Genomic DNA, 20620 nt, shown 5'->3' on the forward strand with positions numbered 1-20620 from the left:
ATTTAATTACACATTTTTTCAGCTTAATTTATGTTTTTATAGTGTTTTTGCGGAAAATGGAGAAAATGGAAAGTTAGAGAAAAAGTGCAGAAAAAACTGGGAAATTGATTGGGTCAGAGTGATTTGGCCAAATCACCCGCAGGAAACCAAAACAGAAGGCTAAAGGCAGAAACCTGGAAGTAATTCACAGAAATGATTTGGGCAAGTGATTTGCCCAAATCACACTAACGCTAGAGAGACCAATAACGCGGGAAAGAAGAGCAGAAAATCAAAATTCAAAAGTGGAGAAGTCCAATCCTACTTCAAACACTACAAAGTCAATTCCAAGAGCCACGAGAAGGTCTTTCACTCAAGAAATTCCATTCACAATTAAATACAAAATCAAAAGAGAAATCAAAGACTACAAAAGACCAAGTCAAAATTAGGATTTTCAAACCCTAATTGGACTAGGATTCTCCATCTATAAAAGGGACAGCATCAAAAACAGCTAGGGAGATCTCTCCACAGTCGGAATTTCTGCAAAAACTCGGCAGAAGCACAACAGCCTCCTCTCTTTTCTTTCTTCTTTCTTTTTTGTGATTTTGTCCACCATGAGTGGCTAAACACCTTCTTTTCTAGTTGAAGTTGGGAAATTTCAGATTTGTGATGAATTGAGAGATTTAAAACTCTATTATTAAACTCTTATTTATTTTCAATATTTATGCAACTTGATCTTTCTATTATTATTGCTTTGCTTTTAGAATCAATTAAGGTCTATTACTTTTAATTGCATGAGTAATATATTGTTTGAATGATTTAGGTCCGTAATTACTTAGATTGTTTAAACTCAAGTATAATCGGTTGCATAATCTAAACTTGACCACGCGGTTGGCAAGGTTAGAATTAGATTTCTCTAAATCTTAAGGCAGTTAACAGTTGAAAAGTAAAAAAATCCCAAAAACGTTTATTGGCAACTTGTTAACTAGTGTTTAATTAGCAAACATTTCCTAATCATACTAAAACTAAGGAGAAATTTGGATTGTGAGAAACGTCTTCCACATCTTAAACTAATTTATTGAAATAAATAGGGGTATCAAAAAGATCAATGATCAATTCTAAATAAGTTGAAATAGATCCATACTTCAATTAGAATCCTTCTCCCATTGATTTACTCATTTATTTAATTACTGCTTTCTTTTACTCAATTGTAATTCTTCAAAACAAAATGCCGCCTTTTATTTACTTTTATTATTTATTTGTCCAAGTCATTATTAGGAAAATTCGTATTGTCAAATCCATGTGGTTTGACCCTATTGTCACTATCTACAAATTATTTTATTGATTGAAAATAGGTTTATTTTTTACGGTTTCGACAACCGCTATCACTTTAAAACTAATAAATTTAAAACTAAATAATTTTAGTTAAATAAATATATATATATAAATTAGCTCCTAAATTTATAAAGATAAGATCTTAAATTTTAACCTCTAAATATATGCAAGTTTTAATAGTGTAATTAAAGTATATAGAGCTGAATTTTAAAAAATTTAAATTTGGTTTATGAAAGTATATGTAGGGTTTAAAATTATTTTTATTATGATATTAATCTCAGTCTGTTTAACGAGACTACTCACAAGTTGTTCGTGAGCCTGTTCATGAACTCGAAAATGAACTGACATCTTGAGTCTTAACGAGCCGAATATTATGAAATTTAAACTTGACTCATTTACTAAATAAATTTAAAAATTAAATTTGAGCTTGCATCATATAGAAATAAAGTCAAAATCGATCAAGTTTTTATCGAGTTGAATCTCGAATAACTCATAAATGGTTTAATTCATTTACACCCCTAAATTTATTAACAGATTCAAATTATCAATAAATTACCAAAGAATTTATTAACAGATTTTAAATCTGATAGGAAATTTCAACACCAATTATTTTATAAATTTATAAAGTTTTACAGAATTTTTAAATCCGTTAATATTAATTTCAAATTCGTGGTGAATAATAATTTATAAAGTTTTAAAGAATTTTTAAATCCGTTAATATTAATTTCAAAATTGTGGTGAACTTTTACATGATTTGTTGGTGAATTTTTACATAATTTTTTTATATTAAGAATTAAGATGAATTTTTAAATTTATTAATAAATTCATTAAATTTACTAATGAATTAAAGCACTAATAAAATCTGTTGGTAATACGAAAATATAAAAATTTCTTGTAGTGAAAATTGTCCGGACAAAATATCTATAAGTGGATTGTGTGGTGCTGTGCTCTTCATTATCGGTAGATCTACGAGGAGCTGAGATTATTGCATATATATATATATAATGTATTCGATTATTTTTATATTTAATATTATTTTATTAATTTTATAAATTAAATTATTCATATAACTTAAACATAATTATTTTCCTTTTAATTATTAAACAATTATTAACAATATTAAAAAATAATCATATATTCTAATTAATTATTAAAAATTTCTAACAATATATAATTAAATAATTTAATTAATTAATTTTAGTGTATTCTACCTAAGTAGATTATATATGTGTGTGTATTTTTTTATATCAACCATAAATGTATTAATTATTTTGTAGTTTTTAATTATATAAATAAATTACGTATTAATAATATAATATATTTTTATATATTAATTATATCTATTTTTTAATGAAAATTATATAATTAATAACTACATAAAATAATAAAATATTCTTATCCAGAGTTATATATAATATATATTATATTACTACAGTTATTATTATTATTATTATTATTTAATATTAATTATTTATTATTTTAAAATAAACGTAAAAGGCTATTACGATTTTATTTGTAAAAATTAAAATTTAAAATGAAACAAAATTAAAATTAAAATAATAAAAAAAATTGAAATCAAATTGAGACTACTGAAATTACTTAGAACTATACTAAATTTCAATTCTAAATATGATTCTACATAAATTTAATTTGGTTCTGTTTCTTAGCAAAAACTATAGCTTTTCCTTTTAGCATGTTGCCTTTTATGAACTTGTTCATAAATAAATTTGGACAAAAAGTCCTGTTAAATAGCTGAAGCTAAACTAGCATTTTAATCGCTAGTAGGACCAATTGCAGTTGCTTATCTCAGTGGCTGCATGTCTGATTTTCATCCTCTTCTTTTGCTTATAATTTCTAAACCAATCAGCAAGTATCTCTAACATGCCCAAAAGCTTTCCAAAAGTCTCAAAATCTATATGAAACTCTTTCCTCCACTCCCAACTTTCTAACTTCCTAACTTTTCTTTTAAGAATGAGGAGGCTGAACATATAATTATACTAAAAACAAACTCATATCTTTAATGATGCTTTAAAACACCAAGTTTATCCCATAGTTTCTTCAATCTTCTAAAGTAAACAACAACTGATATAGATTCTTGACTGAAACTACTTATTTCTTTCTTTAATTGGTGTATAAGTTGCCCAAATCTTTCTTTAAAGCAAGTGTCATAGTCACAGACATACTCCAAGTCGAATAATTTACTAAATTTAAAGGTGCAGATAGATATGAGAATCCTACTTGGATTATCTGAGTTTTAAAGAGTAGAAGGATCTGAATCATTTTGCAATTGGTTTCCTACCTCTCAATATGTACCCTGTCAGCCCCACCTTCTCTAACAAACCATTTTCCATGGATGCAGTCACAAAAACTTCAAGAATGATGCATCTTGCAAAAAGAAAAATACCGTGTACAAACAAGAGCCCAAAGAAAATTTTATTGAGTATATTACAAGGTTTAGAAAGTGGTAAAAACATAAGATGTCTCATTATATACTGCTGAAAGGAGAAAAGAAACAACCAAAACATCTTTTCTTGCCTAACTTAACTAACATCTCAAACAGTAAGAAACAATGCGTTTCACATTCATAACACCACACAAATGTATCGCAAAATGCACCATATAAATAACTCAAATGGTGGTCCAACACTAAAATATATCCGTTATATACCATATTGACAAAGAGGATGTTTGCTTTTCCCTCAATTCCCATAACATTTTCTGTTGTCTATAATTTTAGTGACTTTTCATCCAACCAACAGCTGTAGAAGTCTAGTGATTTTCTTACCTTGTATTCTGGGACTGTATATCCTGCGCCCTGCATTTATAGTGTAGTATAATTGTTAAATCAATTCTCAATTAAAGCACACCGGTTTATAATCATTAGTTTCATTATAATTAAAAATTATAATAACAAAGCAAAAATGAATTGCTTATACCTTTATGGTTAGAAAGGTGAAGTTGTAGTCATATCCTTGCAAGTACCTACAAGAGAAATGATAGCATTTTGAAAGGTCATTGAGCACAAAAATAAAAATAGATAAAGATTCTTAGGCATTGTAGTATGGAACTAATTAGTTTTAGTTCTCAACTCAATGTTAGGACTGAGCTCTCGAGTTAAGGCTGTAGTAGCAGCAAAAAAAAAAATTGTAATGGAGATGGTGGGTTTACCAGCAACGTGATGATTAGAAATCCATGACCTCCATTCATCAACAATCTTATATCAAAGAGATCTAGTCCATGTCAGAATTCAAGCGAAAGGCACACACATATCATGGTTTTCACCACAGGTCATTTGCAGTGTTAGAAATTTTCGTTTTGTGGAAGAGAATCACAGCTGATTGAAATTAAAAATGATATTTGAAGAAGTTAGTTAAATTACATATTCTATTATATTTGAAAAAGGTAATTACCAAGTTGCGCTCCAAGACACACTTGAATGGTCAAGATATAACAACTTTAGTTTGCTAATCCCTCATTGCGCACCTTTAAAAGCCTCAGAATGAGATTATTATTCCGCGATAAATGTACTAGCAATTCTGTGGTAGCATCATCAGCAGTGAACCCCCTTATCAACCATTTCGGTGATTAGTTCTGATGCTTTTGGTAAATCCTCATGCATGAGAAACCCTTGAATGATGATATTATAACAACAATTATTTGGTAAACATCCTACCTTTTCCATGTCTTTAAATACGTTATACGCTTCATCAATTAATCCTTGTTGGCAGAGTCCTTTCATAATTGCATAATATACATAAACATCAGGTTGTAAACCAATTTCAAAAAGACTAGAAAAAAGTTCCTTGGCATCATTAATCTTCCCAACTTTGCACATACCATTGATCAGACTGCTATAGATCACAACATTAGGTTTCAACTGACTTTTCTCCATTGCTTTCAATAGTGTGAGTGCCTCATCGAGATTCCCCTGTCTACACAAGCCATCAATCATAATTGAGAAGGTTACTATATTTGGTTGTTGACCATGAGAGCACATATCCTTAAAGAGCTCTTTTGCATTTTGGGGCCTCCCTGCTTGAAACATACCCTCTATAAGAGTAGAATAAGTAACAACATCAGGAACTAAACCTTTATGAGACATTTCAACAAAAATATCCTTTGCATCATCTATCATTTTGCACTTGCAATATCCATTGATCAAAATGCTGTAGCTAAAAATGTCAGCTATTTCATTGGTCACCGTCAGATCAAATACCTTTCTAGCCTTATCAATTTGCTTGCACAGACAATATCCATCCATCAATGAATTATAATTGACAACATCAGGTTCCACACCTCTTTGAATCATTATCTTGATTATATTCTGTGCATTTGAAACCAGTCCTTTCTTACAAAGAGTGTCGATCAATATATTGAAGGTAAAAACATCAGGGGATATGTTCCTCCCCACCATTTCTTTCAACAAGGCCAAAGCTTCCTTGAATTGGTCTGAAATGCAAAGACCATCAATTAAGGAATTGTAGGTGACCACATCAGGCTCTACACCTCTTTGAATCATTACATTGAATGTATTTTGAGCCTCTGAAACCATTCCATCCTTACAAAGAGCATTGATCAATACACTGAAGGTATAAACATTTGGTAATATGTTTTGCTCCACCATTTCATTCATCAAGGCCAAAGCTTGGTTCTTTTGGCCTAATTTGCAAACACCATGAATTAAACCAGTGTAAGTGATGACATCAGGTGAAATGCCCTTATTCCTCATTTGAGAGAAGAGCTCTAAAGCCTCACCAACTAGCTCATCCTTGCAAAGGGCGTGAATGATTGCATTGTATGTCACAACATCTGGCTCACAACCTCTATCAGCCATTCCCTTTAGCAGCCCAATAGCCACGTTTGTTTTCCCAAATTTACACATTCCGTTTACTATCACATTATAAGTATAAACATTAGGTTGATAACCACGTGCAACCATATCATCGGAAAATTTCACTGCTTTATCCATTTTACCCTTCATACAAAGCCCATTAATTAAGGTAGTAAATGTCACAGTGGTAGGCTCCAATCCGAATTTGAGCATCTTACCAAAAACAGAGAAGCCAAAATCCACAAGGTGTAAACGGCAGAAGCAATTAATTAAGATGTTAAGAGAATAAACATTGTGAGAGATTCCTAGCAATTCAATTGTTTTGGACATGGAAAGGACAGTATGATATTGTTTCATTTTCACAAGGGCAGATAAGAATCTATTAAATGGAGCCCTAAAAGGCAGAGGATGCATATGAATTACATGATTGAAGGACGCAATGGCACCATCAAGGTGAGTAAAAGAAGCAGATTTGAAATTATTTGTCAAGAAGTGTGCATCTTCAAGTGTGGAAGTAGAAGAATGGCAAAAATTGGTAAATAAGAATAGGAATGGAGATTGAATGTTACCAATTGCCCCTTGTAGCTGAAGATGGAAGCTCCTGCTCTTCCTCCTCGAAGGCATCTTCATCATCATCGATCTCTTGTCAGTTGTTTTTAGGGATGGATCGGAGATTGGGAATGAGGAAAGGAAATAGAGAATTGGAAAAGGAAGGCTCTCTGCCTGCTGGTAAAGGAAATGCATTACTCTGTCGTTTATATGCACCACATTTTGTAATTTTTTATTAAATTTTCATATAAAAATATTATTTAATAGCAAATTAAATTTATCATTTGTAGATACCTAATTAAAGGCAGTTATATAAATTGTTAATTTTATTTTTAATATTAATAAAATTTCATGAAAAATATATTTAATTTTTAGCTTATATAATTTTTTATTATTAATTATTTTATTTTATTATAATAAAATTAATTTTTTTACCAAACTTTACTCTTATAGGAATTGTTTAGCGCATTTTTATTTTGACATCTATTTAGATAATATTACGATTTAATTAATGTAATAAAAAAATTAATATATAAAATTATTTCAAAATAATAAAATTTTGAAATGCTCAAACTCACTACATATATTTCGCATTTTCAATTTTATTTGTTATTAATATTAACGTAAAATTATAATATATAATTTTTTTTCTATAGATTTAATATACAGTATATTGTATTATAAATTATAAGAAATTATTTTTAAAATATGAATAATACTTATGTACAAAATATCATAAAAGTTAAAAAATTAAATTAAAACATTAAAATTCATTAAAATTATAAATATTTTATTTATATGATCACATAATAAATTTTAAATTAAAAAATTAAATTAATGTGTGAAACTAATCATAAAAATATAAAATTATTAGCATGAATTATTTATTCGGAATTTTTAGCCAAAAACTCAGATATCTATCATTATAAAATTAATACTTTTAATAATTTTTTAAGTAGAAAGTTTTAAATTTTAGTTAGTTATTTGTTTTAGATTATAATGAATTTAATTTCAATTTAAATTAAAAAGTAATATAGTTAATTAATTAAATATTTTTAAATAGCAATAAAATACAATAAATTTATAATTATTAAATGTAGTTTGACAATTTAAATAATAATAGCTTCTTAATTATTTATATTTAAATTATCATTTTTATATCTTAAATTCTAAGATTATCTTTTATAGACATGTATAAGATAAACTAAATTATATATATATATAAAGAAAACTAAATTACTCTCCAATCTTCATGTTATAATATTATATAATTAATTATTTTTACTAGTTTAAAAATATGTTATAAGAGAGACAACACACTTAATATATCATAACTTATATGATTCTGAGCGATACATTCTACTAAAAAATAAAATTCAGATAATTAAAGGTGTTTAATTTTAGAGCCAAAAGATCGAAAAACTCTTGAGTTTCATCATTCAAAGTGTTAAATGGGTGTTGAGACCTTAAGATTTCAGCCTTAAAATTAATATCAACAGGAGGTCTCAACCGCCTTTGAAATCCAAGGATTATATGACAGTCAACTCAAGACTGAAACCCAAGGGTAATGACTATTGAGTTGAAGGCTTCGGCCTACTAAGCCAAAATCCAAATAGACGATATTATTCAAATCACGTAAAAGTCGTATGATAATTAAGACTTCAAATCACATATGAGTAAAAATGTTCTCGGAGTAAAATTTTACAATCTAGAACCAATATAGATTTCAAATAGTCCTACCAAGAGTCGACCAGCTTTAGATCTAAAAGACACCTCAAGTATGTTAAGTTATCTTTTAATCAAACCATTCTCTATACCTTTATTTTGAGATTTATGATAGATCACTTACTAATTTAAGTATCAAAAAGATAACCCACAATAATTCATATCTGAACGTTATATCTATTGAGCCTGAGAAGATCAATATACCATCACTAAAAATGGTTATTGATATTAATTGCACTACATTTTACATATATTTTAGGACAAATCTATACATGGATTTATCTGAATTCATATTTTACTAGGTATAGAACCAATCTTTATTCATATTGTTTACAAAGAAGCTGAAACATGGTAAACTAAAGACTTTTTTTATTATTTTTTTAAAAAATTAAAAAAACTTATTAAATTAAGAAAAATTAGATGTATATTTGCACCTCTAAACTTTATTAAAAAAATTATATCCACAAAAATTAAATTATTTTCTTAAGTTAAACTACTTTCATATATTTTATTTATAATTTTGACTCCACTTATTTACGAAAAATAATTACTATTTGAATAATATTAAAAAATATTTTTTAATAAAATAACTTATTTTCTCTTATTTAATTTTAATTTAAAAATAAAATTTATAAACTAATTTATATAGCAGTCTTAATAAGATACTCAAAATGCAGACAATGATTTTTTTTTTTTAATTTATTTTTCTTAAAATAACTTAATTTTTATTTTAAATAAAAAATATTTTCTATTAACTAAATTTTAAGAGTGTTTTGAATGTTGGAAAATATGGACAATTATTACAAGAAAAATATTCATTAATGAGAGAAAAAATTATCATTAAATATTAAAAATTAATCATTGAAAAATTACAAAATTATTTTTAATTTTGTGAAAACAAAAAATAAAAATCATGAAGTGATACTAAATGCACTTTAAATTAGTCGTTATATATATATATGAGTGCAAGTGTGTAGAAAGTGAATTAAGAAATTAAAATATAAAAGAGTAAATTATTGTTTGATTTTTGTACTATTTTAATTTTTTTTTATTTCTATGTCATTCTGTTAAAATAAATCATTATATTATTTATTTTTTTAATTATATATATATAATTTATTTTTTCTAATTAAAGCTAAAAATATATTTATTAATATTTTATTCGATAAAAATATCAAAGAATTTGATTTTATAAAATTGAATGATTTGAAAATAAAAATTGAATAGTTAATTTTAATAAAATACAACGATCTATTAACAATTTAATCTTATAAAAAAGAATTATTCAAAACTCTCTAAAGTTTCATCAAACAGTGAGAATCCCCTTGCAAGTTTCATCAAACTTATCAGTAGTGCAAGTAAGTACAATTGGCCCATCAATTCTGGAGTCGAGATCACCATTCTGATATTGTTTAATCAATTCTTGTAATGCCAGAAACTTCAGATTCTCTACTTGAACTTGATATCTCTTGCTCTCGTTACCCACGTATATGGCTACATAGCCTTTTCGAATTTGTGGAGTTTTGACTTTTTGATCAGTGGAACTGGAGAGCAATTTATAAGAAAAAAATGACTAGATTGCATAACGTTGATCTAAAATTTTGTAAATAAAATCCATTTTCCTGCTAGAAGCTCTCGACGATGACATTATTGATGAAATTTTTTTAAGTTAAAAAAACTATTTGAGAGTTAAAGAATCCGAAAGAAAATTGTATTACAAAGAATAATAGTTGGGATTCAATTTATATATAGAATGAATGAGTTTTCCTAATGAAATTTGGAGTTCCAGCACTAAGTAAAGTTTTTTAGCTGGATTAGTTTATTAATTGGTTTTAAAAAGTTGCAAATTAAGGCAGTGAAAAAGAATCTTTATTAATTATATAATTATTTACATTTTGATTTATTAATGGTAATTGCTAAATATGGTAATTAAGTGATGCTTAAGTTTATAATTTTGAGAATAATAAGATATGACGATAATATTTATTCCGTTGTATGGTTTTTAGTTTCTTAAAATGGCAGAATTAGTTTATAGGTCAGTAGATTTTTTGTTAGGAGTTTGAAATGGGAGAGATTATCACAAATTATATGCAATATTCACACTTAATTAATTCTCTAAATTTTTCATACAGAATGTTGAAATGGTTATCTTTGATTAAAAAAAAGAAATGGTTATAATAAAAAATTAAATATTTTATTTTTTTATATCAACACCAATTTTGTTAAAAATAACAAAATTATTAAAATTATTGAATAAATTAACTAAAATTAATAATGAGTGAAAATATTGAATTAACAGAAAGATTTTGATTTTTTTCTTTTTGTTATTTAATTTTTTTAAAGAAATGAAGATAACTATTTTTTAACAAAAAGTGGGGCCATTGAAACTAGAATTAGCTGCTTTGATTCAATTTTTCTTTTCTTTTTTTGTAAATTTTATGTTGATTCCCTTCAATTTTTTTTTTCTTACTAGAATTTATTTTCTTTTTGTAGTTTATTAACTATCATACATTACAGAATAATATTTAATGGAAAATTTTAATTATAGTTTTATTAATAATGATGTTCATATTAATTTTATATTATTTAATTTTATATATTAAGATAAATAATAAAAAATAAAAATACCTTATATATATATATATATATATATATATATATATATATATATATATATATATATATTTTGAGAGTTTAATTTAGGTAAGAGTTTGTAAAATTATAAATAACAAACAGATTTATAAATCATTTGCAAATAAAAGTGTAATCGTTTATAAAATTAAAAAGATACATAGATACATGTATGAATTTGTTCATACATACAAATGTGTGAACCATTTGTAAACTTAAATGCTCATAAACAAATTCACAAATGAAAATTTGTTATGGAGTTATAATCCATTTTTAAAATTAGATGTACACATATGGATTTGTAGGGGTGAGCATTCGGTCGGTTCGGTTCAAAATCGAATCGAACTGAAAAAACCGAAAACCTAAATTTTAGTATTTATGAAAATCGAACCGAACCGATTTTGGTCAGAAACCGAATCGAACCGAACCGGTCTGATTCGGTTCGATTCGGTTCGTTTGATCAGTTTCGATTTTTAATGATTTTTTTTATTTTTTACACTTTATTTTTAATATTTTAAAATTTAATTAAAATATTTTAATTTTAATATGATTTAATTTCTCTACATTATTGAAAAAACATATTATTATCACTAATCGGTTCGGTTCGATTTTTTCAGTTTTTTTCTGATTAAAACCGAACCGAACCGAAATAACTGAAATTTTTGAAATTAAAAACCGAACCGAACCGAAATGTATAAAAAATCAACTAAATTTTAAATCGATTCGGTTCGGTCGGTTTTTTTGAGTTTGAACCGAATACTGCTCACCCCTACGGATTTGTAAATAGAAGTGTAACTATTTGTAAAATTAAAAAGACAAACGGATTTACAAATAAATATGCAATTGATTTGTAAAATTAAGAAAAATTAACTATTTAATCATTATGATATGATAAAATTTATCCGTTGTTCCCTTTATTTTAAAAAATATATTAAAATATTTTTAAAATTTTAAAAAATTTACTAATTAATCACTCCGTTACTATAGGGACTAAGTAGTAATCTTTTCTAAAATTAAAGGACTACAAACATATTTACAAATAAATATGAAAATAAAAATTAAATGGATATAGAATAATTTGTAAATGGACTTATAATTAGCTTGTGAAATTAATACAAATAAATTTATAAACGAATATATATAAGTCATTTATAAATTTAATTTGATATAAATAAATTTATGATATAGAATTATAAAAAAGAATATTTATATTTTTGCTATTTCCATTTGTAAAGCTATAACATTCATAAATGAATTTATATCGGTTTATAAATTCCATTTATATTTTAAAAAATTCTTATAGTAAAGGATGAAAGAGTGAACAATCATAATAAATAGAAAATCTTTCCAAAACAATTAAACAAACTATATCAGAAGAATTGAAGAGTTGGTTAAGATTATGCAGTCTATCAGTTGTTCTTAATTTTTATCTTTTTCAAAAATATAAAAATAAGAGTTGATCAATAAAATATAACATGTTTCGGTTTGGAGAGTTGATTGAGACTATTTAGTTGTATTCAATTTTTATCTTTTTCAAATATATATATATATATAAATTTCCGAAAAGCAAAGAAACCAAAATCCAGAAGGTGTAAATGGAAAAAGAAACATTTAAGAATCTATTAAATATCAAGAATTCAGTTGTTTTAAACAAGGAAATGACAAAGTACGTAATATTGTTGCATGGCATTTTCACAAGGGCAAATAAGAATCTATTAAATTGAGCCTACAAGGCAAAGGATGCATATGAGTTACTGTTAGTAGACAGACCTTGCTAATTTATAAACGCTCAATCATAGAAAGAAGAAAGGGATGCAGGTTACCAAGATCAATCACATTAGAGATTTTGACAAGTATAATTTTGACAATTCAATTATTTCCCATTCCCATTTGTTCTTCACCCAACAGCCCATATTTAACATCAACACAAATAGGTTAGCTGCTAAATTTAATAGTCTGCTAAAGGAGAATTTGAGAGCAATATTACCAACCGATCGTCTCTCATTCCAAAATTTCATTTTCATCTCATTCCCCACAGCAAATCTGATATGAATTAAAGGAGAGAAGGAAGAGTTCATCGAAAGTAGCATAGCCTCGAATGTCTTTCTGAAGGGAAGAAATGCAATTTCCTGGAGCAAGAGAGATACCCTTCTCCAAATTGAAAGAATATTTGGATAGAAGTTGAACTCAGAGTGAATCCCTATGATTTTCAAATCTCCAAAGCCATTTGAACAAAAGAGCTTGAATTTGAAGAGAGATCTCTTTCATGCCTAAGCCTCCTTTCTTTTTAGGCAACAAAAGAGTATTCCATTTAATCAGATGAAGTTTCTTTGTACTGACATTTTTCCTGCCACCTTTGATTATACCTGTGTTATATATAGAGCTAACCTGCCTTTTATGAACTTGTTCATAAATACATTTGGACAAAAAGTCCTGTTAAATAGCTGAAGCTAAACTAGCATTCCAATCGCTAGTAGGACCAATTGCAGTTGCTTGTCTCAGTGGCTGCATATGTCTGATTTTCATCCTCTTCTTTTGCTTTTCCCTCAATTCCCATAACATTTTCTGTTGTGTATAATTTTAGTGACATTTCATCCAACCAACAGCTGTAGAAGTCTGGTGATTCTCTTACCTTGTATTATGGGACTGTATATCCTGCAACCTGCATTTATAGTGTAGTCTAATTGTTAAATCAATTCTCAATTAAAGCACACTGGTTTATAATCATTATTTTCATTATTATTAAAAATTATAATAATTAAGCAAAAAAGAATTGCTTATACCTTTATGGTTAGAAAGGAGAAGTTGTAGTCATATCCTTGCAAGTACCTACAAGAGAAATGATAGCATTTTAAAAGGTCATTGAGCACAAAAATAAAAACAAAGATTCTTAATCATTGTAGTACGGAACCAATTAGTTTTAGTTCTCAACTCAATTTTAGGACTGAGCTCTCGAGTTAAGGCTGTAGTAGCAGCCAAAAAAAAAATTGTAATGGAGATGTTGGGTTTACCAGCAACTTGATGTAGAAATCCATGACCTCCATTCATCAACAATCTTATATCAAAGAGATCTAGTCCATGTTTGAATTCAAGCGAAAGGCACACACATATCATGATTTCCACCATAGGTAATTTGCGGTTTTAAAAATTTTTGTTTTGTGGAAGAGAATCACAGCTGATTGAAATTAAAAATGATATTTGAAGAAATTAGTTAAATTACATATCTATTATATTTGAAAAAGGTAATTACCAAGTTGCGCTCCAAGATACACTTGAATGGTCAAGATATAACAACTTTAGTTTGCTGATCCCTCATTGCGCACCTTTAAAAGCCTCAGAATGAGATCATTATTCCGCGATAAATGTACTACCAGTTCTGTGGTAGCAGCATCAGCAGAGAACCCCTTATCAACCATTTCATTGATTAGTTCTGATGCTTTTGGTAAATCCCCATGCTTGAGAAACCCTTGAATGATGATGTTATAACAAGAATTATTTGGTAAACATCCTACCTTTTCCATGTCTTTAAATACGTTATACGCTTCATCCATTAATCCTTGTTGGCAGAGTCCCTTCATTATTGCATTATATACATAAACATCAGGTTGTAAACCAATTTCAAAAAGACTAGAAAAAAGTTCCTTGGCATCATTAATCTTCCCAACTTTGCACATACCATTGATCAGACTGCTATAGATCACAAAATTAGGCTTCAACTGACTTTTCTCCATTGCTTTCAATAGGGTGAGTGCCTCATCGAGATTCCCCTGTCTACACAAGCCATCAATCATAATTGAGAAGGTTACTATATTTGGCTGTTGACCATGAGAGCACATATCCTTAAAGAGCTCTTTTGCAGTTTGGGGCCTCCCTGCTTGAAACATAGCCTTTATAAGAGTATGATAAGTAATAGCATTAGGAACTAAACCTTTATGAGACATTTCATCAAAAATCTGCTTTGCATCATCTATCATTTTGCACTTACAATATCCATTGATCAAAATGTTGTAGCTAAAAATGTCAGCTATTTCATTGGTCACCATCAGATCAAATACCTTTCTAGCCTTATCAATTTGCCTGCACAGACAATATCCATCCATCAATGAATTATAAGTGACAACACTAGGTTCCACACCTCTTTGAATCATTATTTTGATTATATTCTGTGCATTTGAAACCAGTCCTTTCTTACAAAGAGTGTCAATCAATATACTGAAGGTAAAAACATTAGGGGATATGTTCCTCCCCACCATTTCTTTCAACAAGGCCAAAGCTTCCTTGAATTGGTCTGAAATGCAAAGACCATCAATTAAGGAATTGTAGGTGACCACATCAGGCTCTACACCTCTTTGAATCATTACATTGAATGTATTTTGAGCCTCTGAAACCATTCCATCCTTACAAAGAGCATCAATCAATACATTGAAGGTATAAACATCTGGTAATATGTTCTGCTCCACCATTTCATTCATCAAGGCCAAAGCTTGGTTCTTTTGGCCTAATTTGCAAACACCATGAATTAAACTAGTGTAAGTGATGACATCAGGTGAAATGCCCTTATTACTCATTTGAGAGAAGAGCTCTAAAGCCTCACCAACTAGCACATCCTTGCAAAGTGCGTCAATGATAGAATTGTATGTCACAACATTTGGCTCACAACCTCTATCAGCCATTCCCTTTAGTAGCCCAATAGCCACGTTTGTTTTCCCAAATTTACACAATCCGTTTACTATCACATTGAAAGTACGAACATTAGGTTGATAACCACGTGCAACCATATCATCGAAAAATTCCACTGCTTTATCGATTTTACTCTCCATACAAAGCCCATTAATTAAGGTAGTAAATGTCACAGTGGTAGGCTCCAATCCGAATTTGAGCATCTTACCAAAAACCGAGAAGCCAAAATCCACGAGGTGCAAGTGGCAGAAGCAATTAATTAAGATGCTAAGAGAATAAACATCGTGTGAGATTCCTAGCAATTCAATTGTTTTGGACATGGAAAAGACAGTGTTATATTGTTTCATTTTCACAAGGGCAGATAAGAATCTACTAAATTGAGCCCTAGAAGGAAGAGGATGCTTATGAATTACATGATTGAAGGAAGCAATGGCATCATCAAGGTGGGTAAAAGAAGCAGATTTGAAGTTATTTGTCAAGAAGCGTGCATCTTCAAGTGTGGAAGTAGAAGAATCGCAATAATTGGTAAATAAGAATAGGAATGGAGATTGAATGGTACCAATTGCCCCTTGTAGCTGAAGATGGAAGCTCCTGCTCTGCCTCCTCCAAGGCATCTTCATCATCATCGATCTCTCGTCAGTTGTTTTTAGGGATGGATCGGAGATTGGGAATGAGGAAAGGAAATAGAGAATCGGAAAAGGAAGGCTCTCTGCCTGCTGGTAAAGTGGTAAGGATAACATAAGGAAATTGGTAAGGGATAAGGATAAGGATAACATAAGGGAAATTGGTAAGGGAAATTGGTAAAGTGGTAAGGATAACATAAGCCAAAATCCACATTTTGTAATTTTTTTTTATTAATTTTTCATATAAAAATATTATTTAATAACAAATTAAGTTTATCATTTTATAATAATAATTTTTAAATATAAATCCAATTAAGTCTCTACTTTTGTTTAAGAGTCAAAAAATTTTAATTCAAAATTTTAGATTAATTAAATCTATATACTATTATTTAAGAGTCAAATAAATCATAATTTAATGTAATATTATTTTTTTAATAATAAAAATATTTTTTTAAATAAAATATTATAAATATAATTGTAGAACATTGATTTTTTATTTTATTAAATAAGTATTAAAAAATATTTTTTAAATAAAATATTATAAATTTAATTGTAGAATATTGATTTTTTATTTTATTAAATACTATTTTTTACTCTAATATAATTAGAAATTTAAGTGAGTTCCCCTGGTGGTCCGACGCGTTGCAAGAGGCGGAGAGGAGGTTCTGCGGCATAATTCAGGTGAGCCAGGTCCGATTGGGAAAGATATGGCTAGTGGCGTGACAGGCACCTTGCTGACATGGTTGCTGAATGAGAAAGTTTCCAAGAGGAGAGAAAGCTTCGGTGGTGTAACTAAAGGAGAATGCTTCGATGGACGTGGGAGGCTTATATTTCCTTTTTTTCAAAATTTATTTTTTAATAAAATTTATATTTAAAAATAAGTTTAATTTCTTAAAAAATAAGCTTAATTAAAATTAAAATAAATTTTTAATAATAATATAAAAGGTTAAATTAAAGCATGTTGAATTTATAAAATTAGAATGAAATTAAAATTTTAGAAATAAAATGGGAGTGAAATAATGAGACTAAAATTGAAATTAAAAATCAATATTTAGTATTGCACTAAAATTCTCAAAATAAATTTGATTAGAATGTATATTAAAATAATGATCATATATATATATATTTAATTTTTTGATATATTATGATAAAATATATTATCTATACTTTTTAGCGAATAAATTAAAAAAAATATTAGCTAGTTCATTAATATGGATAATATTATACTCGTAAAAAATTTAATTTTTCATTTATTCAACTAAAAGTTATTAAAAAATTTAAATTTAAAAATAGTAATTTTATTTTTTATTTTTTAAAAACACTACAAATAATTTCTAAATTATTAATGAATTTTTCAGTTGGTAATCAATAAAAAATTCACTTATCTATAAATTACTAATGGATTACAATTTATAATTAAAAAGTTTAATAGTACATTTTTATTAATAGTTTTTAAGTCTATTAATAATATTAATAGATTTACTAATTAAATTTTCATTATTATTACTAACAGATTTTAAATGTGTCAATATTGAGAGAAAAATAATTTATTAATAAATGTAAAATTCGTTAATAAATTATCAATGCATTACAATCCGTTAATAAATTTATTAAGAGTTTAAATAATTTTTTATTAATTTAATAAGACTGAAAATTATATTATTATTATTAAGTTTTAAATTTGTATTTAATATATAGAAAGTGAAAATAAGAAAAAAATAAATGGTATATAATGATAGAAAATAATAAAAAAAGAGAAAATGAAAGGAAATTATGAAGAATAAAGAATGAATAAAATAATATAGGAGGAGAGAAAATAGAATAAGAGATGAAAGAAAAATAAAAAAATTTCAATAAAAAAGTGAAATATAGAAGAAAGTAATAAAAAAAGAGAAAGGAAGGAAAATGATAAGATGAATGAATTATAAAAGTAGAAGTCTCGGTTTAATATTTATAAACATAAATTATTAATAAATTTATAATTTGTTATTAAATTTAGGAAAAAAGCAGTTTTTATCTGTTTAAAAAATTATTAATGGATTTAAAATATGTTATTAAATTCATTAATAATAAAAAATGTGAATTGCAAAATCAAAGGCGACATTTTATGTAAAATTTTATTTTAAATTTATCAATAAATTTTTTAGTAAATAGTTTTCATTGATAAATTTAATGTTTTTTTTACTTATTAATTTAAAAATAAAGTTTAATAATGAATTTTTAAATTCATTAATAATTTTTTGTGCCAATTACCAACGGATTGAAAGGAAGGATTATGAGATTCGAGAGATGAAATGGAAAAGAAAATGAGAGTTTAAAGAAGGATATTTATGAAATTTAAAATATTTTTCTTTTCTGTTTTTACAGATTTTAGTGCAGAATAAAATTATAATAATTAAAGTGTTTGATTCTAAAAATAGAAAAATTGATCCGTTAATTATACTAAAATTTAAAAATTAAAATATAATATATAATTTAAAAAATTATAGATTTGGATCACATTATATTCAAGATCATTATAAATAGCCGCCGCTCTTTGTTGAGTCGGCAAAGGGTTTGATTTCCACTAAAATCTCCCTTCCCAATTTATAGATAAAAAAAAAATCATTATAAATAAAATAATAAAAATTTGTTAAATTTGTTATTTTTTATAAGATTATGCAATATTTTATTTTTTTAAAAAATGAAAATTTGTTAAATTTGAAATAATTTAATTCTTTTATTTCAAAAAAAAAATATTTAACTTAATTTTTTGTGAAATTTTTAATACAAAATAGAGAAAAACTGAAATCAGCTAGAAGGAATTTCAAAAAATTAATTTATTAATTAAGGAAGGAAAATTCATAAAAAATTAGTTATTTAACCGAAATTTTTTTTCAGAGTTATTTAAGGGAAATATCAGGAGGCAACTCCAAGAAAAATCTTAACTACTTTATAAACATATAAATACATAAATAAATACTTGTGCAAAAAATAGTTAAATAAAATATTTTTTTGTTAATTAACCCTTAAATTAATTCTGTTCTATTATAAAATTATGTGTAATTTTTTATTAATATTAAATTTTTTTATTGAAAAATAAAATTTATATACACAAATCGTAATCACTGAATCAAAATTAAAATTATGATAATTTTAATAAAATTTTATTGATACTGTATATACATCAACAATTAAATAAGCTAAGAATTATTGAGGAAATTCCTACGGGACGAAATCGTTTATTAATTAAGAAAGTGAAGATTTTCATTAATTGTTGCGTAGAAAGCAATAACTACAAAATCTTTTTCATGAAAGACTTATGAATTTATTTATTTTACATTTATTTTAATTTTAACTACTAATTTTAATTAATTTTGATAAAAAAATTTTAATATATAAGTATAAGATTATTAATTTAAAAATTTATTGAATAAAAAAATTAAAAATATTTATTATTTAGTTTCTAAATATTATTATTATTATTAATAAATCAGTATTTATAATTTTTAAAAATTTATTAAAATTATCTTATTTATTTTATTAATAAAATAATTATTTCATTTTTTTATTAAAAATAGATGAAAATTGTGAGAAAAAATTTTAAAAACTTAAATTGAATCTTTTAGTATATTTTTAACAGCAGAAATAGACAAAATTGAATAGAATTATTTTAGTGATGGAGAAAAAAAAAACATTTTAATAAATTTTTGAAAATATAAGGATTAATTTATTAATAATAGTAATATTTAGAAATTAAATAATAAATCTCACAAAATATATATATTTAAATTAATTCATATTTATATTCAAAATTTTAAATTTTAAATAATAAATCAAATACTTTTTTAATTTTTCACATTTAACTAAAAGATTATATTGAATTTAGAAAGATTAATGATAAATTATAATATAATTTTTAAAATTTTATATTATTAATATATAATTTTTTAATTTAAATTTTATATTAAAATAAATTAATATTAAATATATTGTATTAAATAAATATTTATTATAAATAAATTCTCATATTATAAAATATTATATATAAATTTTATGTTAAAAGTATTTTGTTGAAGGTTCGTACTCAACATTTAAATTATATGTCTTTTTAATATATAAAAAATTATATTTTATATTAATTAATATTAAATAAAATAAAATATTATGTATATTACTTTGTAAAATCATTTTTTTTATAATTTTTATAAAAATCTTTATTTCTTAATTAGATTTCTTGTACTTTATTTAAGTTATTTTATTCACTTATATAACAAGAAATTTTTTTATA

The 20620-nt window shown here is 25.9% G+C and overlaps 2 protein-coding genes across 4 annotated transcripts; both read right to left on the reverse strand.

Moving 5' to 3' along the window:
- Positions 1-3719: 3719 nt before the first annotated feature.
- LOC110623498 (putative pentatricopeptide repeat-containing protein At1g12700, mitochondrial) lies at positions 3720-6894 on the reverse strand. 3 transcript variants are annotated; one of them, XR_006352095.1, is made up of 3 exons: positions 6712-6894; positions 4248-4293; positions 3720-4126 (listed from the first exon to the last, which is right to left on the reverse strand). XR_006352095.1 is itself a non-coding variant. In XM_021768468.2 (3 exons), exons 1-2 carry the CDS (start codon positions 6554-6556, stop codon positions 4256-4258), a joined length of 1446 nt encoding a protein of 481 aa, XP_021624160.2. In that variant the 5' UTR covers positions 6557-6705; the 3' UTR covers positions 3720-4126; positions 4248-4255. The 3 variants fall into 3 exon arrangements, 1 of the variants encoding a protein (XP_021624160.2); XR_002489289.2 differs by lacking the exon at positions 6712-6894 and adding an exon at positions 4722-6705; XM_021768468.2 differs by lacking the exon at positions 6712-6894 and adding an exon at positions 5149-6705.
- A 7360-nt stretch (positions 6895-14254) lies between these two features.
- Positions 14255-16215, reverse strand: LOC122721211 (putative pentatricopeptide repeat-containing protein At1g12700, mitochondrial). The gene is made up of 2 exons (XM_043960310.1): positions 14579-16215; positions 14255-14545 (listed from the first exon to the last, which is right to left on the reverse strand). The coding sequence occupies exons 1-2, from the start codon at positions 16072-16074 to the stop codon at positions 14344-14346; spliced, it is 1698 nt and encodes a 565-aa protein (XP_043816245.1). The 5' UTR covers positions 16075-16215; the 3' UTR covers positions 14255-14343.
- Positions 16216-20620: the final 4405 nt, after the last annotated feature.

This window comes from Manihot esculenta, chromosome 9 (genome assembly GCF_001659605.2).
Source record: "Manihot esculenta cultivar AM560-2 chromosome 9, M.esculenta_v8, whole genome shotgun sequence".
Lineage (NCBI taxonomy): Eukaryota > Viridiplantae > Streptophyta > Magnoliopsida > Malpighiales > Euphorbiaceae > Manihot > Manihot esculenta.